The sequence below is a fragment of the Notolabrus celidotus genome, chromosome 12, assembly GCF_009762535.1.
Source record: "Notolabrus celidotus isolate fNotCel1 chromosome 12, fNotCel1.pri, whole genome shotgun sequence".
In the NCBI taxonomy this organism is placed as follows: Eukaryota; Metazoa; Chordata; class Actinopteri; order Labriformes; family Labridae; genus Notolabrus; species Notolabrus celidotus.
The window spans coordinates 8,223,888-8,248,547 of NC_048283.1; the positions used below are offsets into that span (position 1 = coordinate 8,223,888).

At 38.9% G+C, this 24,660-nt stretch overlaps 3 protein-coding genes across 5 annotated transcripts; 1 reads left to right on the plus strand and 2 right to left on the minus strand.

Annotated features, from left to right (window-relative positions):
- The first annotated feature begins 3,670 nt into the window (after positions 1-3,670).
- On the plus strand, positions 3,671-5,153 carry LOC117822703 (free fatty acid receptor 2-like). Its single transcript, XM_034697567.1, has 2 exons — positions 3,671-3,725; positions 4,244-5,153. Exons 1-2 carry the CDS (start codon positions 3,712-3,714, stop codon positions 5,151-5,153), a joined length of 924 nt encoding a protein of 307 aa, XP_034553458.1. The 5' UTR covers positions 3,671-3,711.
- Positions 5,154-5,367: 214 nt separating this feature from the next.
- lim2.5 (lens intrinsic membrane protein 2.5) lies at positions 5,368-8,785 on the minus strand. The gene is made up of 4 exons (XM_034698277.1): positions 8,319-8,785; positions 6,193-6,342; positions 5,874-6,008; positions 5,368-5,507 (listed from the first exon to the last, which is right to left on the minus strand). Exons 1-4 carry the CDS (start codon positions 8,494-8,496, stop codon positions 5,446-5,448), a joined length of 525 nt encoding a protein of 174 aa, XP_034554168.1. The 5' UTR covers positions 8,497-8,785; the 3' UTR covers positions 5,368-5,445.
- Positions 8,786-14,868: 6,083 nt separating this feature from the next.
- vsig10l (V-set and immunoglobulin domain containing 10 like) lies at positions 14,869-24,330 on the minus strand. Of its 3 annotated transcripts, XM_034698718.1 has the most exons (12): positions 24,055-24,329; positions 22,776-23,105; positions 20,858-21,130; positions 20,506-20,766; positions 19,443-19,688; positions 19,065-19,343; positions 17,797-17,889; positions 17,170-17,394; positions 16,950-17,069; positions 15,473-15,513; positions 15,222-15,308; positions 14,869-15,133 (listed from the first exon to the last, which is right to left on the minus strand). In XM_034698718.1, the coding sequence occupies exons 1-12, from the start codon at positions 24,122-24,124 to the stop codon at positions 15,059-15,061; spliced, it is 2,100 nt and encodes a 699-aa protein (XP_034554609.1). In that variant the 5' UTR covers positions 24,125-24,329; the 3' UTR covers positions 14,869-15,058. The 3 variants fall into 3 exon arrangements, with proteins under 3 accessions (XP_034554609.1, XP_034554610.1, XP_034554611.1); XM_034698719.1 differs by lacking the exon at positions 16,950-17,069 and having other exon boundaries at positions 24,055-24,330; XM_034698720.1 differs by lacking the exon at positions 14,869-15,133 and having other exon boundaries at positions 15,237-15,308; positions 16,964-17,069; positions 24,055-24,330.
- Positions 24,331-24,660: the final 330 nt, after the last annotated feature.

The window sequence follows — 24,660 nt, forward strand, 5'->3', positions numbered from 1 at the left end:
TAGCCTGAGGATGAGTAGAACATGGGAGAGAATAAAATAGACATGTACGAAAATTGATTAAAAAATGTTATTTCAACTGATATGAATAGGTTCATACTAAAATTCATAAAAAATAAATTAAACATGTCCACATAATTCTTTTGACTGTCTCAAGACAAACTGAAGATATCACTACAAATGTTCTGCCTTTAAATTAATACATTTAGAGTGCACACCTGGACCTACAACACAATCCCAAAACAACGAAGACAAATATGAGTTGCAATAATTGTATTCATTCCAGTACAGTAATAAAGTTCAGGTTATGGTCCTTGTTTACATGGGTCATGTTGTTTTATTTCCGTGGAACTTCTCTGTTTATTTTACTAGTGTTTATCAAGCAGCTGCAGCAGCAGTATCAGCTCTGCAGTCCTAACTACAATGAGTCAGGTCCAGGCTTATTTCCATAAGTGATGGTGTACATGAGGAGATGATTATGTGAAACAGAGTTCAAAGTTAAGGTGGTTTGTGCATCTGACGCAACTTTAGGCAAATTGCTTGGTCTGATACAACGGTGACCGGCCCATGATAAGAAAAGGAAAATAGATGGATGGAAAATGGAAGAATGAATGGATGGATTGATGAATGATGATTTATGGACAGGTGAATAATGGATGGAAGGTGGTGTATGGACAAATGGATTGATTGATGATGATGGATGAATGAACAATGGTGAATGGGTGGGTGGATGATGGATTGATAGATTATCAATGGTTGAATGGATAGATGGTGGATGATGCATGGATGGATGGATGAATGATGGAGACATGAATGGATGGATGGATGGATAGATGTTGATTGATAGATGGGTGGGTACATGATGATAGTGGTTGGATGGATGAATGATGGTGGCTGTTTGGACAAATGGATAGGTGGATGATGATGGATGGACAAATGATGAATTGATGGATTAATGAACAAAAGGGTGGATGAAAGTGGGTGGGTGGATAATGCATGGATGAAGGAAATATGGATGAATGGGTTGATAATGGATTGATAGATGGATAGATGATTGATTGCTGGATGGATGGATGGATGGATGGATAGATGGATGGATGGACGATGAATGATGGATGGAAGGGTGGATAATTGATGGTTGGTGGTGTATGGACGAAGAGAAGGATGATTGATTGATAAATGATGGATGATGGATTGATGGGTGGATGGATTGATGGGTGGATGGATAGATAGATGATTGATAGATGATGGATGGATTGATGATGAATGGGTGGATAATGGATAGATAGATGATCCTTTGCTGAATGGATAGATAGATGGAGGGATGGATGAATGGATGGATGGATGGATGGATGGATGGATGGATGGATGGATGGATGGATGGATGGATGGATGGATGGGTGGATGGTCTAAAAGTTTGAGTCCAATGCGGAAGTGCTAAAAACTGCAGTTCATCAAGGATCTGCTTGAGGCTGACTCCGGAAGTACCGGACCACAAACCACATACACACCAATTCAAAAAAGACGATCTTTACAGCAGAAATAAACATGTTTACAGCCTGGTACATAAGACGAGTGTAGTCTGGATAGCTCATTTCTTGATCAGCGCACACTGTAGGGGGGTGATTTTTTTTTTATTGCAGAAATTTTGAAGATATTTAGATTACGAGTCTTCCAATGAGAGGCACAACTGACTTGATTGGCAGGCGGGAACACGGATACTACATCCATATTTTCCTCTTGTAATGTCACGCATTGACTACTGCAACTCTCTACTGGCAGGCCTCCCTGCATTCACAGTTAAACCTCTGCAAATGATCCAGAACGCAGCAGCACGTCTGGTCTTCAACCAGCCTAAGACAGCTCATGTCACTACCCTGCTCATTTCGCTACACTGGCTTCCAGTTGCAGCTCGCATCAGATACAAAACTCTAATCATCACTTACAAAGCAGTCACCAAAACCGCTCCAGTTTACCTGGAACCCCTCATCCAGGTCTACTGCCCTTATCGCCCGCTACGCTCAGCCTCTGCAAGGCGCCTAGTGCTTCCAGCACACAAGGCCTCAAAATCACTAGCTCGTCTCTTCTCTTCTGTTGCCCCTAAATGGTGGAATGAATTGGCCAACTCCATTCGATCTGCAGAGTCCCTCTCTACTTTCAAAAGACAGCTAAAGACCCAGCTCTTTAGGAAGCACTATGCACTTAGCTAGACTGTTCTCCACTGTTACCCCCAGTGGCAGATCATGTCCTCCAGCTACAGTTGACTCGCACTGTCCTGCTCTACTCTGTGTTCAGCTCTTGAGTGACACAACACTTGGTACTTTGGTAATTATTGTTGTGATGGTAATTGTTGATGATGATAATGGAAGGTCTTAAATTGGTTGCTTCATTGTAGATGTTCCTTATTTTGAAAAAAAGTAAAAAATAAATAAAAATCCTTACTTACTTTTGTGCATTGCCTTTACACTGCTTGGCAGTACCTGCACCCAAATTGACTTGAAGCACTTTGTTACTCTTACTGATCTTGTTTCCTCTTGTCTAGCGTCTGCTAAATGACATTGTAACATTGTAACATATTTTATACAGTCTATGGTTCCCAGGCAACAAAAGAGATCTGCTGTAAAGTTTGTGTATCCATTGTTGAAAACACAGGAGATCCTGTATTGACATGATATACAAGCAAACATGAGCTTTCATTTTGCATGTTATACATTGTTAATCATCTTGTGTTTGTTTACTGGACAGTAAAGGTAGGATAGAGCACAATACACAAGTGATACACAAGGTCATATTTGAACTCACAAGTCATATGCTGGATGTCTTTCGGGAAAAGTTTAGCAAGGCAAACAACACGCTGCTTTGCTTTGCTTTCTTTTTAAGTGTCTCTCTGGGAACATCCACATCTAGGTAAGCTGACATGTTCACCTTGTTAGTCCTAACATTGCTGATCATTTTTGTAAATTAATTTCAGCATTTAGTGTTTGAACATGGAGCTTGCATGCTGACTGTAGCTTGGTTATTTGGGGATTGTTGTGAGATTCGTGCCACATTTGTGACTTTAGTTTCTCTAAGTGAGCAAAATTCTTCAGAAGAAAGAAAACACTGAAATATAAGTATACTTAATTGGATTAATATAAGATCTACATGCTTGTGACAAACCGACTAATGCTTTGGAAACTAGCTGTAAGGTTAAAACTGTCATTGAGCTTTGGATTGATGGCAGATACCAAGTCTGTTTCTTGTCATTGCGGACGACACAATCATTTAGAATTCAAATTTCCTGAAAAGCTAAACACACAATGGACATCAAGACATACCATTTAAAGTGTATGTAATTAAAAAATAAGCATGTGTGTACTGAGAAATATGACATAATATGATTTATATGTAGAATTTAAACAAGAGATCAAACTGGGAAAGTATTCATTATATAAAAACCAAAAGTATAGACAGGTTATCTGTGATTTCAGAGTGAATAACAGTGGAACCCTATGGTCAAATGGCAGATATAAAGGCCTACCAGAGGATTTGTAACCTTTGTGATGACGATCATTGTGCTGACAAGTACCATATTTATTTGAATATAAGATTTTAAATTACAGAGAAAGATACTTATGAAAGTGACATTCTACCATTCACCTGTGTTAAAATTAATTACGTTATTGCAATCAGATCAGCCAAAAGACATTGGTCAATGAGATGCTTTGTTGAGGAATGTCCTTCCATTGGTAAGTCATATTTCTTATTCTCAAGTCATGACTTGTGCTGTCATTTTGTTACCTGTGTTGTATGATCTTTTTGCGCTCCTTACCATGTGTGAAAAATGAATATAAATTAAATAAATCAGAGGAAGTTGTAATTTACTCCAAATTAACATCTGTGATTGCCAACCAATCACAGAAGGGTTACTTAGAGCAGCTGTTCAGCAAGCTATACCCACAATGTTAGTGGCATACTGGATCAGGTTTTGGAGGGCATGAATGTTGAGTTATTGATCAATTTTTTATTTGTTTCTATTTTTATTATTTATAATGATTTATTTATTATTTTTGCCAGGTGTTGGACATCCTCAAGGGAGACATGTTCTATAGTAGTAAAGCAGTAGCTAAAGCTATAAAGACATAATTAGGCACTGCAATGTTTAGAGCAAATAACAATATCGTTGCACTTTTTAATAGCGAGCTGTCTTTTTTGTTCCTGTCCACATTTGTCCCTTTTAATTGGTGATTTTTGTCCTTTGTTTTAGGGTCATAATGGATGAGGTGGTGAGGACTGAGGTCATCCTCTCAGTCTACATCATTTCCTTCCTTATCGGCCTGCCAGCCAACCTCTTGGCTCTCTACGCCTTCAGTGTGAAGATCCACTCCAAGCCTCTTCCTACAGACATCCTGCTCCTCAATCTGACCGTCTCTGACCTGCTCTTCTTGATCATCCTTCCTCTCAAAATGCACGAGGCAACCTCTGACATGAACTGGACTTTGCCCGGCTTTCTGTGCTCCATCACCTCCTTCATCTTCTTCTCCACTATCTACACCAGCTCCTTGCTGCTGATGGCGGTCAGTGTGGTTCGTTACATTGCAGTAGCTTTTCCTGTTACTTATCATCAGCTGCACAAACCTGTGTATGGGATAGTCACCAGTGTTGTTATTTGGCTTGTCTCAGCAGCACACTGCAGCATTATTATCATTGTCCGCTACCACCCAGCTCTGTACAATGGAAACAGCACCATGTGCTATGAGGACTTCACAGAGAAGCAGTTAGAGGTCCTTCTCCCTGTGCGTTTTGAGTCTTTCTTTGTGGGCTTTCTTATACCTTTTGTTATTTGTGTATACTGCTACTTGAGCTGCATCCTGATCCTGTACCGCCGCCCCAGGATTTCCCCAATGCAGAAGCAGAAGGCCATCGGCATGGCTCTGGGGAGTCTAGCTGTGTTTCTCATTTGTGTGCTGCCATTTAACATGACCCACTTAGTGGGGTACATACAGGGTGAGAGCCCGACATGGAGATACTACACTTTGCTACTTAGCACCTTCAACACCTGCATTGATCCCATCATCTTCTACTTTTCCTCCTCTGCTTTCCGCTGCACAAGTGAGAAGTCAATTTTTAGAAAGAAGGCTTCACAATCAAACAAAGAAGCCACTAATTCAAACTAAAATATTAGCTATCAATACAAGCAGTGCATATCAAGCTTCAATGCTACTATTTCACTAGGTAGTATCATATTAAAATGTGTAATGCTGTACAGGTTGTTGTATCACTTCTGTTTTTTTTAAAGCCCAAGTCTATCATGTTTCCCCCGAAAAAACTACATCTCATTCCATGACAAAAAACGCAACACCTGTTCAGTGCCAATGCAAAATTCCAAATTTTATTATTTTACAACAAGTTGTAAGCTTTGAACAGAGATTGATTTCCTTTGCAGCCTTGCATTTTGTCCTGTTAACTTTAACGAGGGCCCGCCACTCTTCTGCACTCATGCATTCTGTAGGCACACATGTAGAATATACCTGCAAGACAGAAAAGCATTATGGGACATTTACAACTAGTTTTATATATACAACAGAAACAGTTGAATTGCTTGTGTATAACATTTTTACCACTGTGCGAGTTTCATATCACATGGCAGCTATTATTTCATGAGTGTTGAGCAGACAAGACTGTATTAACTAAATATTGAGAGGGAATAAAATAATTTGTGTGACAAAATTGTATTGGTGATTTTAAATTTGACAGAGCTGATATATATATATATATATATATATATATATATATATATATATATATATATTTATTTTTTTTATTTTTTTTTTTTTTTAAGCACCAAATAATGATAACACTGATGTGATCCGCTACACGTCTTCATTTGAACAAACCTGCAAAGAAAGTCATGAGCAGTGCCACCCAGCCTAGTATGTAGGACCAAGAGAAGCGCCAGTCTCCAAAGCGCTTGCCCAGGAAGTTCACAGTCACCCCGGTGTAAATGGCCATTGCAAGCAGAACAAAGAGAGCTGTCATGATGGGCAGAGTGGGAGAAATATGGAAATTAATAAAGCAAAAGTCCCCTTTTTGTGGTTTTTGTCAGGTGGGGATTTACATGATATGCAAATATATGTAATGCTGCAACTTTTATGGCAGGTGAGATGGGGAAAACTTGTTCCATGACATTATGTAACTCATATGTCCATGACTCACTTGAAACGAAGAACATGATCCCAGCAGCAAAAGAGCGATTAAACCTCTCAAAGGCAGAGAAGTGAGCGAAGGAGAGGATTCCTGCGATGATGCCAGCAAAGCATGACATGGCAGAGAGGATCATGAAGGCACGAGTGGCATTCCAATAGGCTGAGGATGTGGAGTGGAACATGGGAGAGAACATAAAGATATGTTTAATAAAACACATAAACATGAATCTTACACTTTTTTTCTTTACAGTTTTTAACTTTTGGCTCATTTTTTTTACAGTGCACACCTTGACCTATGTGTAATACAATCTCACTACAGTGGAGAAGTACAGATTATGGTCCTGGTATACACGTGTTACATAATTCTACTCAGGGGAACTTCTCTGTTTATTTTACAAATGTTTACCAAGCAGCCACAGCAACAGTAACGGCACCATACTCTGAGATAGCATTTACATCATTTCATTTCATTGTTTCTTTGTCCACACACTTTGGAGGAATTAAAGTGAGCCGAAATCAGAATGATAATTTAGATATTACTTCAACTGAAATTACATTATGGAAATGTCCTTAACAAACAAGCTGGCGCCATCTGTCTTCTCCTGGTGTGTGCTCTGGTGTCCCAATGAGTTTATTATTTTGCTGCACTAAAATACGGCTCTTGTGCACACGTCTCCATTAGGATTTATTTGAATATCTTTGATGACTGCTTGATAACAGTCTCTGCCACTCGTGTATTAATGTGTGTATACAGGTGATTGCAGACATGTATTGTTAAGCACTTTGAGTAGGTGTATAAGACTGCTGGGAAATGATACATTTGTGGGATTTCCCATGCAACATTTGGCAACTGATTTGATGTTATTCAGTTCAATTGGAATATCTCTTTACACTTAATTTTAGTTACATTCACCACAGAAGTGCAGATATCACATCTTATTTCAAGAAACTACGAGCAAAAAAATAAGGCCTGAATTTCTTGTTATGAGTAGTAAAAGCTTACAGTGCAGCAACAGAAATGTTTCTTATTTGAAGACCAAAAGTGAACCCAGTAGTTGTTGCACTTGCAGCAACTTTTACTCATTACAAGCAATTTGGTCTATTTTTTTTTTAATAATCATCATGAAATAAGATTCAATATCTCAATGTTTAAAGTGAGTTTGGCTCATGCTAAGAGAGATTAGGTGTTTTGACAACAAATTTGATGAATACACTTGGTTTGAGTTTTTTTTTGTGTGAAACCAAATACCACTCTCATCAGTCACATCTTCACTTTGAGTTTAATGCTAATTGTGGACTACGTAAAACATAGACAGTCTCATTGACGTCACCCTCTAGTTTCTAGAGGAGTGTTAGGACATCCAAGATTGCAGTTGCCATATTGGAAATGCTGTCTTTCATCAACTGTTGACTAATCTAGAATTGCACAATTAGGTGGAATTAAGGCCTTTGTGTCTGGCAAAACACTCACCTGTGAGTCTAATTAGCTAAGACCCTAATTAGGCCTTATCCTGCATAGCTTTTACCCACATTTTACTCAAAACATACGAGCCCAATAAAGTTGTCAGAATGACGTCAAAAGTTATGAAGACCAAAACACTTTTTTATTTTATACCAGGCTGTAAACATGATCATATCTGCTGTGAAAATTGACATTTTAACATGGGTGTTAATGGGGATTTCTGGGCTTTTGGGGGTAGCCCCTAGTGGACACTGCAGTTCAGTTTTTACGCTTCATTTTTCACCACTTTGAGGTTGCATCTCAATGCTAATTAGCAAAGCTTAGCATGTTCACATGGTCGACTAAATTCTGGCATCATCAGTGTAAGCATATTAGCATGCTGATGTTATCATTTTGTTTACAGTACAGTTGTATCTAAATACAACAACTTTCAGTGCAGAATGTTTGAGTGAAAGGTGTGAATATATATATTTTTAACACTTTTTCTGTTGTTGTGGTCGGCCTTTCTACACTTTCACTTCATATCTCTGAAAGTCACCAGAAAAATGTATTCTACCCAACAGTATGGAAAGCCTTTATATTACCTTGTGCATTCATTGGATTAGATCTGAACTGTGGGAAGAGATGCTGTACCTCAGAGAGACATAGGAGACATTTTTGAAGAACTCACTCACCGATGCTGTCAGTCTGCATGTAGCACTTGCCAGACATGCAGTACCTCCACAGGCCCTGATGGGCAAAGCTGCCGGAAAGACGGTACTGCATCCAGTAGTCTGTGGCTGTGGAGACCACCAGCAGGATGTTCCCCACAATGGCACAAAATAGGCCCCCTCCCATGAAGCTGTACATCATGAGTGACACTATGACAGGGGTTTAGGCTTTATGCACTGTGCAGAAAGAAAGGACAAGGACTTAGTTGTGTGGTTAAACCAGTAGTAATGTTGTAGTCATTACTTTTGGCAGGTTTGCAGCTTCATTTTGAGGGTTAATACTTCAATAAATAATCATATGAGATAGCTACAACCTAAAGGAACAGATGCTAATGCAAGAGAGGAGGTTACAGGTGAAGAAGGCTCTACATCCAGTCAGTGTACTGTGATGTTGGCTAGCATGTCAAGTTTAAATAGGGCTTATCTTTGACTTTAAGTCAGGGCAACTTAATTCAAGCTTCTGGTATAGATATAACTTTTATACTATCTGTTAAGTTTCACCCAGAATGATTGTAGAGCAACATATTCACAAGTAAGAAGCCCACTTTTCTAAACATTCAGGCGACTTCAAACCTCTGAATCTCCAAAAAGACAAGTCCCTTCTTTCGCCTTCTTATGCTGTCTGAAGATACATAAAAGGGATGTCAGAATTATGTAGGTAAGTAGGTTGCATTGTCTTCACTGTGCAATTAGCTGTTACAACAAAACAGTGTTTGGCATGAGAGCTGCTGGCCTGTACAGAGCAGTCATTTCAACCACAATATGATCAACGAATAGAAACCGGCACTCTCATTCTGTTTGAACATGGTTTTATACTCGCTGCTGCAAAAAAAAAACCTCAGTGACCTTGCAAACAACTTGAAGCATAGAGAGACACATCTTTGTGTCTTTGTAATGACAACAAATAGGATCTATTTTGGTAGATCGAAGTCAACCCAATAATGAACGGCTGAAAATGATGCCTGTGTGTGGCTCCAAAGACTGTAATAAGCTATAATCTGATATAAAAACTTGCCAACGTTAGCATTAAGTCAGCATGTCAGCATGATTTTGTACCAAGTTATCAGTATGTATGAACAACATACATCACACACTCTTGCGTAGAGGCTCTGAGTCACAGTAGGGAGGAAGCAGATAAACCTTGAATTTATAGTGAACCAGGAAATATTGAGAAATGTGTGGGTCTATTTTGCAAAGTAAAAACCACCTGTGGGTAACACTGCAATAAGAGAGATTCTGAAAAAGTTCACCAGAAATCTAACACACACTTTTACAAAATAGGGCCATCACATGAGAACCACCTGTAGGACCGACACAGGTGAACACGCTTTAATATGCATTTATTGGTTTTACTCCCAATTCTTTCACTTGGCTTCATGTAGATCCAGCAATAAACAAAAGGTCAAACATCATCTTACCTGAATTCCTTAGAATAAGTCAGCCCTCTTAAGGATCAGGCTTTCCTCAGGGAAAGAGTGAGAGAGAGTGCAAGCCAGGAGTGAGCGTCAAAGAGGAAGCCCTAGGCTGAATTCCAAAAAGTTATCCCCTCCACTTTTCTGTCGATGGAGGCAAAATCCTTTAAAACAATCAACACAGAACAAATCCACTTGAGCTGGTGGGCCACAAGCCACGTGACTCTTTCACACTCAACTACATGGGGGTATTTTGGGGGGTCAGGAGAGGAGAGGGAGGGGTGATGGTGTTGGGGGATGGGGGAGGGCCTGGGATGTGAGGCCGCTGCACTGCAGTCCATGTCTGTTGTTCTACGAGGTGTTCTGGAACTGTGGATGTGCAAAGGCTTGCAGTACTGCGGTGGTCAATGGAACATGCTGAAGTGCACACTTTCTTTCAGTGTGGCCGGGGTGTGGTCATGGGGACACACACTGACACGCTTAGAGCAGACACATGACCAAAGAGATGCTTGATAAAACTATCCTTGCATGCACACTGAGCTATATGCGACCACCTCTTATAGGTTGTGATATTTTAGAGACATTGCTCTAACGGTAAAATGCAGTTTGATGGTGCTCAGGGAACATTTCTTGAATAATTCTACATATCAAGTATTAATAGTATGAGCATTAACATTGTAAGGTATTGAGGCTGCATTAATATGATGTGTCTTGCACATTTACCATTATCAGCCACACAGATAAATTGCTTAATTTTAGGAAACTCTTTCCTCCTGCACACCTGAACATTTATTCCATCTTTATTGATAAATTATCGTGTTATTCTGTCTGTACGAGGATTTCTCAGACAATGCATGAAACATATAATGAAACAATGAAAGATGTATTTACAAGTAAATGCAGGAAAAACGCCAACTGTTATATCTCCATGGACACTTTCTCAAAGACTGTCATATCATGTACTTATGTAGCTTTTTGTCATTTTTAATCATATGATGCTATTTGTACTTTCCTTTTCCTCTCTTTTTTGTTTGTTTGTTTGTGTTTTGCTTTCTCCTCTACCTTCTTATTCTGATCTTATTTTACCCTATTTTATCTTTGTTTAATCTTAATCTTTTTAGGGAGCCTTTTTAACGTCTGGCAAGGGACTATGGATGTAAACTGGCCTTTTGGCCAACTCTGGCATATTTACAGAAGTGTTAATTAATATGCATGGTCCTTTTAGATAACAAATAAATAAAAATAATTTAAAAAAAAAATAATATATATATATATATATATATATATATATATATATATATATATATATATATATATATTGGTATAACTTTAACAATAGCAACCTTTTAATTGTACACAGTGTTTGCAGTTTGCACCAATATGCAAGAAGTAACACCCACTTCACTGTTTAGTATTTGCACATGTGGCCTTTGAGAAACCTTTAGTTCGTCTTCCTTATTTGTGTTATCAAGACTTCCTACAATGGGCTGTTTATGAGCAACATGACCGTTGCATAGTCAGTGACACTGGTACTGGCATTATCTGAGGTTGAATGTGTCATATTTCTTTCACCGACACTTGTCTGTTAGTAAAAAAAACATAAAGAAATAAACAAACACTGGAACTGTTTTATATCCAACTGAACTAAACAGAAGATAAAACAGTCTTGTTTAAGAGGTGTGTGTGTGAGTCATGTGAACAGTATTCTCTCTTCTTCTGGTGCAGATCTCTAATAACTCAGTAACTTAGTCATATAACACAGTTGTGTTTTGTCTGTTATCTTCGAGGTTAGATTTACCTTGAATGTAATGAGGTGTAATGCATTTAATAAGTAAAATTAGCAACCAAAACAGCAAGAACAATGTATTTATGTTTCATGAAATAAGATCTGACATATTATTTCAAGGTGGTTGCACTAGTGGTCATCTTTACTTCTGATAAGTAATTCAGGCCTTCACTATAGCTTGAAATAAGATGTTAAATATAGACTATGTTTGGTACATTTGGCTTATAATAAGCGCAATGAGATCTGTTGCTGAGAAATCAGACAAGACAGTTCATTTCAAAAGAAAGAGAGGGTTGCACTCAGACAGGATGGTTGCACAGTCTGTGTGAGAACACATGCACACAGAACTGCTGAGTGTTAGATGACTTGGGTGTTTTGAGTTTGGTAACAGGCAATGACTGTAACATAATTTTATAAAGTAATTTAGGGGACACCACACTGCACTGTCTCTCCTGCTCTACTATGCGGCATTCAAGATAGTGGTTTGTCTACGCTGGTTAAGAGGTGTGAGAAGTCCACCCTTCATAGTGTCCCATAGTGTGGCAGGAATTGTTTTAAGGAAGTGTTTTAAACCATCTCTGACAAAATGTACAACATTGTTGCATCATACTGGGTCCATATTTTCTGACTGATTGGAAACATACAGAGCATGAGAAATGTGTAACTGTGGTAAATTACAATGCAATTAAGCACAACATTTCTCTGCGGGTTGTTCAACAATATATTTGGGTTTCTCACCTTGCTCAATTAGCATATGAGCTTCCTCATTTCATTGTGTATAGTGGACTTCCTCTAGGTAAAAGGTCCACCTTTAGCCATGGACATTAAGGACTCATTTTTAGTGAAATGTTTACAGATGGTACAGACAGTAAGAAAGTGTCCAACTCAAACAAAACTTTACTTTTTAAAATGTAGTTATTGTCTATATGGTTCCCCATAGGAAAATACATTTAGAGAGGAGATCTCAAAAGTGTTTCATTTATGTCTCCTAGACAACAATAAGACCTGTTTGAAAGCAAAATGAGACTATAGCTTATGTCTCCTGTTTCTCATTCTTGCCTCCAGAAAAAAGTTGCAACAAGTCTCAGCTTAGTCTCCCTTTCAGTTCAAAAGGAGATCTGGTCAGAATCTGATATGATTCTCAGGTATTTCTCAAGTGTTGTGACTCATTTTGAGCTCAGGTTGGAGAAATCAGGGAGCTCTCTCAATTGTCTCACTCTAACCTCATCCATTTGTTTTTGTCAGACTCAGTTTTTGTGTCTCAAGTTGAGCTCAGATGGAGCAAAGAAAGAGCCTGAGCTCATCTTTTCATGAACATTTATAGTGCCTTTCAAAATTAAGATTTCAATGTAATTGTCCACAAACTTACAATTCTCATTCAAACATTTGAACCACTTGCAAGATCAGCTATTTAGATGTCAAATGATCTCTTCTTTGACTTCACAGTATGGTCATTCCTTTACAAGTCTGTTTGGAACAAAACAACTTCACAAAGATTTAGTGGATTTGAGAGAAATTGCAAAAGATAGAGATTTCATACCAGGTATGACAGACCATTTATTTAAAATATGGGCCACAAAAGGGCTGACCAGATTTAGCCTGATTTTACAATTAAGGGGGTGGATTATTTTGGGCGCTGGTGGCCTAGTGGTCTAAGCGCCCCACATACAGAGGCTACAGTCTTCGTCGCAGGGGTAGTGGGTTCGATTCCCGGCCAGTTGACCATTTCCTGCATGTCTTCCCCCGCTCGCTACTACACATATTTCCTGTCTCTTTTCAGCTGTCCTGTCAAATAAAGTCAAAAAGGCCAAAATATATTTAAAAAAAAGAGAAGAAAATCAGCCATTAATGAGATCTCTCATTTAAGTCTGAAATAAGACTCATGTCATGGTCTCAACTATTTCTCCTAGTGAATTTTAGGAGACACTAATGAGAAACCAATGAGAACAATTTGAAACTTGAATGAGGCTGAGGTAAGAATCTCAATTTTGTCTCAAGAGACTTAGAAGAGAAAGCCTTGAGCAGTAACACTTTCCTCTGGGTCATTTCATACCAACAGCCATGGAAGTTGAATTGGTCCTGTGCCTTTTAGTCTCTGACATTGGGGAAACTCTTTTGAAAAAGGAAAGAAAAAAAAGAGTGGTAAACTGAGTTGTTTCCCTAAAACAACACAAACCTAATTACTTCTGTCACAACCACTAATCAAATTTTGAATGTGAGGAAATGTTTTACCAGCTGCAAAACAGCACCATCTGCTGCACAAGTGTAAAAACAGCAGCTCACCATGGTGCTGAGATCTGACAGCTCTTTAAAAAGTACACACACACACACACACACACACACACACACACACACACACACACACACACACACACACACACACACACACACACACACACACACACACACACACACACAAAAGATAGAACAATGATGTGTGTGATGTTATTGTGGATAGCGGGTGGAATAAAAACACTGCAGGTAATCTACCGATCAGACATGTTCAGCATTGCAGGCCCTGCCCCCCGAAAGCCCAGGGACCTTTGAAAAGTGGGGCTTTCCAGGGGGGAGATTATCTACCCATGAACTACTTTTTTGCCCTGTGTCCGTCGGTCGAAACGCTTGTAGTTCCGGGGTATCTTCTTAGTGCATGACACAGAGGCAGATGAGTGAGTTAGGTGACTCACTGTAACAGTCAATATGCCACCATCATGCTAGTCCTCTACTAAAGAGATGATAGGTAACTATGAAAGGAGGGATCATGAACCATCTTCATTTTCGGTAGGCTGTTCCCCATTGCTGACCTGATGCCATTCAAATGAGGAGGATTGAGGAGCTGAAGGATAACTCATACTAATAATTTATCTCTTAGGTGAAGCTGCTGTATGCTTCAGGTGGCTTCTGACTTACTGCATCTGGTATGAAAGGATGAAAAAGTGATGGATCACTGCTTATACACTGCAAATAACCTCCAAAACGGATTTCAAGCACAGGTTCTGACAACAGCTTTAGTATGATCATAACAAGTGCTCATAAATTCTTACATTTCTGACGTTGGCAGGAGGATTGTTAGCAGAGAGCAGCAGTGAACTTGCAGTGAAATGAAGTAAGAGATGAAAGGAAGACATGGTTAGCTTTGCTTTGTGTTCACTCCACTGAAAAATCGCCCCACTGGACCCTTTTTGCTTTCCTTTCCCGTTTCCTTTTGTCCACCAAAGAGGGCCCTCCATTATGCTTTCTCTACTGCACCCCTGTGAGCAAAGTGTGCATTACTACTGATGTGTTTTTAAAGGAAACATGAGGCAGACACTGTGAGGATGATTTAGACTTTGATTTATTTTGAAGAAATACTCTCACAAAGTATGGGCGTTTTACGTTGCAGATTATACAAATGTCCGGGAATAAATACATGAAGGCAAACCTTATTTTAGTTAAAAAATATAGAAAGAAATCTCTTACATTTAAAATAAAACATAAAAATAGTAATGCACACATAAAAGCACATTTTAGACAGTTGTAGCGACTCTGACAGGCGGTGGAGGGACAAAGGAGGGAAGAGCCACTGATCTTTCAGAGGGAGTCTGAGAGAAAGCACACACAAGCAACATCATTCTCTGTATATCACTAAAATTAATCTTCATTTTAGGTATGTTTGGTCAGTGAGATTACCAGTTTTAATCTGTTGTAATCCGGGGGAGCCTTCCTCCCTACATGCATCAGGTTGTGAGGAGTTGAATCAGTTTGGATTGTTATTGCCTGGGAGGGACGAAAAACAAACAAATAAATAAACAAACAAAAAGGAACTTCAGCAACCAACGATATGGTTGTGAAAAGTGCCTGTTGACTGTAACCATCAGCAAATCTGTTGGAAGATAAATATCTAACATGTATTATTATCAGGGCAGTAAACTGAGTCTTACCTTCTCAACCGCTCTGGAAACAGGATATCTTGCCTGTCGATCTAAAAAAACAAAAATCAAAATATCAAAAATATTTATCACCAAAGGCTGAACATTAATGCTACTTCAATTATCATTTGTCATACTTTAACATAATTACTATAGATGTTATTTAAATTAGTCCCATTTCTACAAACATTATAACATTACAACTAAAATAGTATCTGTGGTTTTAATTGCTGTGATTACATCTCCCTGTCTCTGTTTTTCCTCTATATATTTCTCTCTCTCTCCCGCTCTATTCCACATCCTTGGGGCATCCGGTTGCAGCAGATGTCTGTTCACCACAAGTCTGGTTGTGTTTGAGGTTTCTGCCTGTTAAAGATCCCAACACAGGGTGAAAAGGGAACTAAGTCTTGTGTTGCATTTCAAAAGCTTCCAGGGCTTCATATATTTATTTAAAAATAGCATTTATTTTTCTTCATTGTTTCTTCAGAAAATCTGGAAAAGTAATTTATTATGTGTCGTAGCAAATATGTAGTAATATATATATTTTTTTGGATCAGCCATTGGTTCTTGAAGAGGGGTTTTGAGCATTGACTGTATAAAAAAATTAACGTAGTATCTGTGACGTCACCCATCTCTTCCTAAGTGCTGTTTTGAAGCCAATCGTTGGCGGGAGCCATATTGGAAATGCTGAACTCCACCTAACTGCTGTTGAGCTAATGTGAGGTAAAGAGGCGGGGTTTGAGCCTCCCAACCAACAGCTTTGTGTTCCCGTCTGTCAATCAAGTCAGTCACGTTAGTCATGTCCTTAAATGGGCAAATCTCATAATCTTAATATCTTCTGAACCTTCGTGTTAGAAAGAAATTCACCCCCCTGTACAGTGTGTGCCGATAGAGAAATGAGCTCTCCTGACTGAAGCTGTTTTTTAACCAGGCTATAAACATGTTTATTAATGCTGCAAAGATCGTCTTTTTTTAATTGGTGTCTATGTGGTTTCCGGTGTTTCTGCAGCCAGCCTCAAGCGGATGCTTCATGAGCTGCAGTTTGTAACACTTCAGCGTGGGCTTCATATTTTGAGACCAGAGGTTGCCGCTTGGTTTTGAGACAAACTGAAAATGACATATTGAAATGCTGACTCAACCTGACTTCAGAGATGATGCTGAGGTCTCTTCCTCCTCCTTGTTGGAAACAGCTACATCGTGCCCACAAGATCGAACCAAAACCATCTTTTGTACCAGGCTGTAAACATGTTTGATTCTGTCACTTGAACATGACAAGCAACTGAAGGACCAAAACATGTTTGAGGTTGCAACAGCAAGAAAACAGGTCACTGTTTCAAGTGCTTGCTTGTGTTGGATTAATGTCTGAACTCCCTTAATAGTAGACTTGAGTTTTGACCTTTTTTATGCAAAGTGTCATGAGGTAACGTTCATTGTGATTTGGTGCCTTATAAACTTAAATTAATTGATCAAAGAAGTAGAGTTCATTCACGTCTGTTCTTGTACCAGTCGACACAGAGGTAGATGAAGCCGGCCAAGAGGAACAGGAAAACAAGGCTGCAGGGGATTCCAGCTGCAATGCCAGCAATGGCTGGGCCGCTGAGCCCTTCACCTTATATCACAAGTACAAACAGAAAGAGGATTTTACAGCTGATGCACAATCACTGACCCTGTAACAAGAGATAAAACACTCTAACGTAATGTATCTGTACCTGGGCCAATCCTGTGGACTTTGGATGGTTCTCCTTCAGTCATACGGGCTATGGGGATGATCCGGATCCAGTACGTCATCTTTGGATCAAGGTCAAAGATGTCCACACTCCGAGCAGAGCCAGGTTTCTGCAGAACGGTTTGAAATGTATTTGATCTTCCTTTAGTTTTGGTGTCATTAAGATTTCGGCTCAGGAGGCCTGGTCCTTTCATCTGGATGCCAAAACCTTCACAAAATCAAAAGAAAAAAAAAGTCAAATAACAGTGGTGCTAAATTTTAAGATTCCATGTATCAATGTAGCAGACTTGTTGAATTACGTGTAAATGGACTGACGGAGAGAGAATATCACAACTGACAACTTGTGTTTGCTTTTGCCCTTGGAGTATTTTATACAATGACACAGCCTGTCTCAGTAAGAGGCTTCACACATTACACAATATTTACACCCCTATCTTCTATGTTGAGTTTCTATTTTCAACACTGTGTCGGCATTCTTCCCAGGGGAATTCTGCTGAGGTGTACAAATACAAAACAAGAAGGTTTGGTTTTGTGTGTGATGTTTAAAGATGTTATTGTGCAAAACAAATCAAACCAGAGCTTCCCTTCCTGGAGTTAATGGCTGACTTACCTGTGACAATAGAGGTTGGCGGGACCTCCCAGGTCAACGTGACGATGGTTCCATCTTGATTAGGGAACAAACTGGAATCTGAGATGGTCGGTCCTGGAAAGAGAGGGATTGTGAGGAAGGGGGAGACCAAGAGAGAAGGAGAGGGGAGACTGAGACTGGAGAGCTTTGTTTGAAGGGGTAAAAAAACAGTCTCGGGTATTACTTAACTCTGTCTGAGGGCCCTTTGTTTCCTTCAACTCTGGTAATGCTAGAGCGCTCACAGTTAGAAGCTGAAGGCAGCAGAATAGTTACAGTAGTTTAAAGATGACAAAATAATCACTGTGCTGTCCTGTATGGCTGCTGTAACCACATGTTTTTGTTTGTAAGGATCAAGAGCAATGTTAAAACAATCTGTGTAAATAAAGGTGAAAGTAATGTGAAAGTAAAAGAAGAACAGTGGGAGCTGGAATTTAATCTGAGGAAAATAATCAGGTAATTACAGGGCAGTAAGATATGAGGAAAATGCAGCCCAGAGTTTCTAAGATGTAAGCAAACACAAAAAATGGTAATCTTAATTTCCTAAATTCAAGGTGACAGAGCAAAGCTGCTTAATTTTATCTGAAAGAAAGAAAGCTTCATCCCAAAGATAGACTGATTACAAATTAACGCAGAAGATAGGAGAGGAAGGAAATCCTCAGAACAGAATACAAGAGAAAGGATTTCTAATAAATATTATATAAATATTAATAGCTGTTTATTTCATGTCTTACCATTTCAACTTTGTTAAATAAATGGTTCATTTACAGGTGAATTTCGATAATCCTAAAATATAGAAATGAGGCTCCTCAAATAAACAGAAATGTTTAAAATCTTGATGTTGGGAGTAAATTCCAAAACTCGCTAAACCATAATTTTAACAGGCAAACTGTTTCTCTATGTTTATTTTTTTATTATTATTTTTGGGCCATTTGATCTTCGATTGGATGAGACAGCTGAAGAGAAAAGGCAAGGGTGAGGAGAAGAGAAAGCGAGAGATGACATGCAGCAAAAGGTCGGGGGCCAGGAGTGGAATCAGTGACAAGTGCAATAAGGACTATAGCCTCTGTCACAGGGTGCACACCTGAACCACTGAGCTAAACCAGGACCCCATTAGAGTACAAGCTACACAAACAAAATCAACAAATCAAGAAAGGACTGTACCTCACAACAGTGTCTGACTAAGTATCTAGTTAAATACCATCTTAATGGTGACAGTAAAAAAACAAAAACAAGGTTCAGCTGTTTTATACCTAATAATTGAATTTCCCTCCTCTGGCTGCCCAGAGGGTTGCTGCAGGTACAGGTGTAGTTTTGGAGGAGGAAGTTGCTGACATTGTAGTAACGAATCTGGAGCTGTGTGGTGTTACTGCTAATCTGCTGTGCTGCCCCGTTAGTCACAGCCTCACTTCCTTTGGACCATGACACCACAGCGCCGGGCGACGCCTCACTGACGCAGTGGATAGTGACAACTATTTTGCCCTCAAGGTTGATGGTGGTTCTCATAAAGGGCAGGAACTTCACAGGACTACCTGGGGAGAGTAGGGATTTTGTTTTTGACCACTCAGGTTGACACGATAAATAATAAATCCCCAAGAGTGATATTTCAACAAGAAAAATCCAAAACTAACTTGCAGTAACGTTGCACTTATTCTGTTCGATTGGGTGGTTCGCCATGCATGTGACCAGTCTCCCGTTGAGGTTGTCTGACGCAGTGATGTTCAGGCTGAAGTTTCCTGCCCCACTGCTGCTGCTGCTTAGCACAGGAAAATGCAGCTGGGCCTCTGGAGTTCCCCCCGACCAGCGACAGTGGTACTGCAGGTCAGTGTTGTTATGTACCGACTGTACTGAGCACAGGGGGCTGCCAGCTGGTCTCTCTGTCCAAAAAACAGATGCCAATCAGGACGCACATAAATACTGTTTGCTACTTATATATGCTGTGTATTAGACAAACATTTAAAGCTGCTATTGGTAGTCACGGAGTAAACATCTGTTCAGAGAGAGGGACTTTGAATGTCAACACTATCCCTCCCAACCAGTTTTCCTCTTAGCCACCCAACACAGATCGTGTGAGCAATCATGATAGTGCCGCCCCTTAACCAATCAGAACGGAGGATTTGAGATTAGCTATGATTGGTTTTTCATAACGGAACGAGGGGAATAATAACATTGCTTGATACAAAGGAATTGGAAAATGCAGAGATTTCACAATAGTCTCAAATTACTCCACTTACCGATGAGTACTGATAAGTATTATGACCTTTTCTCCAAACCAAGCAGAAAAAAGTAACATTTTTTACACCGTTCCTACCAACAGCAGCTTTAAGATGAGAACCATTTATTTATCTGAACTTTTCAGGTGCTAGGCTCAAATGACATCAGCGTTATACTTCTTTTCATAAAGTTCAAAGATAAGGTCTCAAAGGTGAAAGATGGTAAAAGATTTTAATCTTAATCTCTACTGAAAATGTTAAACAAGTTATACAGTATATTTGTGTAAAGCTGTGATTCACACAACTCTAAACACAGGACTACAGAGGAAATTTAGCCTTCAAATGTGTTTTGATGTATCTCTAATACATCAAATGGTAACATTTATATTTCATATGGTATAAGATCTCTTAAGAAAAATCCAAATCAAATCAAAATATATTAAGGCCATAAAACTGATAAATGTAATTGTGTTGTACTTACCGTAAACATTTAAAGAAATGTTGTGTTGGCGCTGCTTTTTAGTCAGAGTATTGAGCACTGTGCACGTATAAACACCTCCTTGATTGGTCTGTACTTTTGTTAAATTAAGAACTTCTTTGTCGGAAATGTTCTGACCATCAAAGACCCACTGAACGGTCGGCCGAGGGACTCCTTCAGCCTGACAGGAGAGGTTCACAGAGTCTCCTACCACGTAGAAAGACATTGCTGGATGTGCCTCAAGAATGGGCTCATCTGGTCCATCTGTAACAAACAACAAAGACTGACGAGACTAAACATTTACACTGATATTTATGGGGTGAAGCAGAATTTCAATCGGTGACATTTCTCTTACACAGCACAGTGACATTAATGTGAGTTGTCACACTGCTGAAGGGGTTTGTCAGAGACACAGAGTACCGTCCTGAGTCGCTTCGGGTCGGCTCGAGGATCACAAGACTCCTTTGTTCCATCAAGTAGTCCGAGTTTGGTTTTATCTCCATGTCGTTGAAGAACCACATCTGCTGCTCAATCACTCCTTGCTTCATGTTGTACTGTATATTGAAGCGCTCTGTCCCCTCGATGGCAAAATCAGGCATTGTGGTCAGAGTCACATCCTGGATGATTTCTGTGATTGGGATGATGAGAGAGGAGAATGAAAAAGGAGTCATGGTATCGAACCTGTTTCACTTCAAAATTAACCCTAAATTGCACAGAAAAAAATAGAAATGTACCAAAATTTACAGAATTTTTCTATTCTGATTCTTAAACTTGAGTACTTGCCAATACCTAGGAACCATCTGATAATTGTGCAATAAAAAATAGACATTATTACACGCAGTTCTTACATTTTGCTTGCTTTGACATAAAGGTTCAAGGTTGTTTATTGTTATGCCAACGCATGCTATAACATGAGGTGGAATGAAACTTACACTCACGCCACACCACCCTACACTTACCCTAACCACACCAGTTGATGTTTCCTTTCTGGAAGACGTCATAGATATGGTATTGGTGCATTGACTGGCAAACTCACCAATACGTGACAATTCAGGCCTACACCGATACATATTTTGTTATCAGAACAACTCTACATTAAATGTTTAGTTTTTCTTTGCTACATTAAAAAGTTTAGAGCTACACACCTTTTCAGTCTCTCTGATCTTAGAGGAAATCTTGGTATAGCATAATCCAGAAACAGTATTAAACCAGTCACTTTTGGACAGCATTGAATTTTAGATGGTAAAATGTGAACCTCGAGGTAATGGCACCAAATGTGTGGCTTGACTCTTGAATTTTCACACAGTTTCGGGGCACATTTACTTGAGTGAATGGGGGACTTTGGTTAAAACAGAAAGTGTCTTTGGAAAGCATTTTATGTTGGAACAAGCAGAGGAAAACTCTTTGTGATTGCTTTAATATTGTAGAAAGTCCAGGTTAATGTGATATGTCCCGTCAAATTTAGGTGAACTGACAAATTATGTTAAGCACTCAGCCAAAAATCTTGGTGTTATTTTTTGACCAGAATTTGTGTTTTGAGCCACAGGTGAAAGAAGTTGTCCAGTCTTGTTTTTATCAGCTCAGAAATGTATCAAAAGTCAAGTATTTTATGTCAGCAAAAGATCTTCAGAAACTCATTCATACTTTTATATCCTCCTGTCGCGATTATTGTAATTCTCTGTAGTCAAAAATCAATCCAGTCTTCAAATAGTTCAAAACACAGCAGCTTGTCTTTAAACAGGAGCTTATCTACACTGGCTGCCTGTTGATTTTAGGAATAATTTTAAGTTTATTTAGTGACTTTAAAGCACAACATGGACTTGTCCCTCTCTATACCTCTAAGCTTTTATCCCCCTACAAACCTGGACACAGTCTGAGATCCTCTGGGCTTTTTCAGTCAGAGCTTGTACACTCTGGAACAGCCTGCCAGAGGAGATCAGACCTGCAGAGTCAGTCCCATGTTTATGTCATTATTCAAGACACATTCTTAACAGAAAGATTTTATTGTGTGATTTTATTTACTTTTAACTTTGATTTTATGGGTCTGTTTTATAAGTCTGTATGCTTTCACGTGTTTTATCACTTTATTCTGCTTTTAATTTCTACTTGTTTTTATTGCCAATTGTGAAGCACTTTGTTACCTGTATTGAAAAGTGATATATAATATAAATAAAGTATTATTATTATACATGCACACTTACAAACATGCAGCATTAAATGATCTAAAATCCTAAATCATCTTCAGAGTGAAAAAAGCCCACTCAAGTACTCACCAAATACTTTCAGCTCAAAAACAGTCGAGGCTTTTCCTATTCCAGACTTGGTTACCTCAAATGTGTAGTTCCCAGTGTATTCAAGTGGCACGTTAACAAATGTAAGGGATCCGTCTTTTTCCAGCCTCAGCACGTTCGATCTGTTTTCAGCAATGTCAGGGGGATTAGCTGAGTCAACAGTCCATGTGACGACAGGTAAATTTCTCATGAACCAGGTAACTGCTGGGTCAGGGGCACCGCTGAAGGACACAGCCAGAGTCACATTGCTGCCAGCCACAGCGCTCACCAGAGGGGGCCCAGCAGGAGAGACAGCCAGCTCACAGTGTGTACCTGTCAGTGTGGAGCCAAGAAATCAAAGAGGGGACACTCAAGTCTTCATTCTCAAATGGGCCTGTGAGCTCACGAGACTGTTCACTGAACTGTTTGTGCAATAAATGCTGAAATGTGGTATTCTTACAGCAGTATGTTGGTATTAAAATAAGTATAGAATTGCTATGGTTTAACACTAAACATGAACAGTATTTGAAGAGTTCATTTGCAAAAACAAACATCTCCATTTTTAAAAATGTTCAAGAAACATGTTTCTTTGTTATATAGATTTTTAATAAAGTTACATCTTTAAGTCATTTTGACCTAGTCCAAGCCAGTAACACTTTACAATAAGGGTCCCTTAATTAACGTAAGTTAATACATTATTAAGAATTAATGTTTTAATAATCATTATAATGTATTACCTAGCATTAATTTACATATTAGTTCATGCATTAATAAGCAGCTAATTAATTTCTACTGCTTCGAGTTAATTAATACATTATTAAGCATTAATAAGTGACATACGGTAATTAGTTATCCTTATGTATGCATTACTTAGTATTAATTAATACATTAGTTGTTACTTGACATCATTAACCTGAAATAAACCTTAACAAATGTATTGGAGTGCCTCATAAGCATTACTTAACCATAATTAGTGAATGCTTTCTGGACCCTTATTGTAAAGTGTTACCGTCAAAGCCACCCAACTTCAATTGATTGATAATACCTAAAGCTAGTAATAGAAAAAAAATGTTTTTTAAAAAATGTCTTTAATTTTTAAAAGTGAATTATCTGTTTTTGCAAATGAACTCTTCATTTGCAAAACGACACCAAAGCTTATTTTACATTTTTGCTAAGCTATAACTAACAATTAAAAACATATTAATGGTCTAGGAAGGAGCAAACTAAACAGAGTTAGACATTTGAAGCTTGTCACTTTGGGGTCAAACTAAGTTTTTCTTACCTTTGAATGTACAGCTTAGGAAGACGTACAGAAAAACTGCGCTTAACTTCAAAGTTTCGTCCACCCTCATCCTTTTAGTGAAACAACACTTAAGACTTTGAATTTAGAGCCCACGAGAACTTTACAGAGCCGTCTGGTGTTAAAACAGGTGAAGAGATGTTCCTTCCCTTCACAGAAGATTCAGCACCGCCTGCTTGTCCTTCTATTCGCCCTCGAGCAGTGTTGCATTCAGTAGGGCGCGAGCAGCTCACCTGTGCTGACTCAAAGCCTTGATTGTGCACGTGAGGCCACGCCTCACAGCTTATTTCACACAACAGTACCTGCTTTATTTAATGTACGAAGCCAACGAGTTTAATACGTATTTACTTTAAAGAAATATTAACTGTTTCAGTTTAAATCAGATTATTTTGATAGAAAAACTATAACCAAGATTTTTTGCCATCTCATTTCAATAAATGTTCCGTCATGAGGTGTGTTGACTTGACAGACAGTAACGTGATCTTGTCAGCTCACCCGCATGTTTTCTGATATACAATAATGCGTCATTTTTTCCCTCTTGGATGGAGACCAGGAATGTTAAATGTAAGAAAAATAAGACATTTCGAA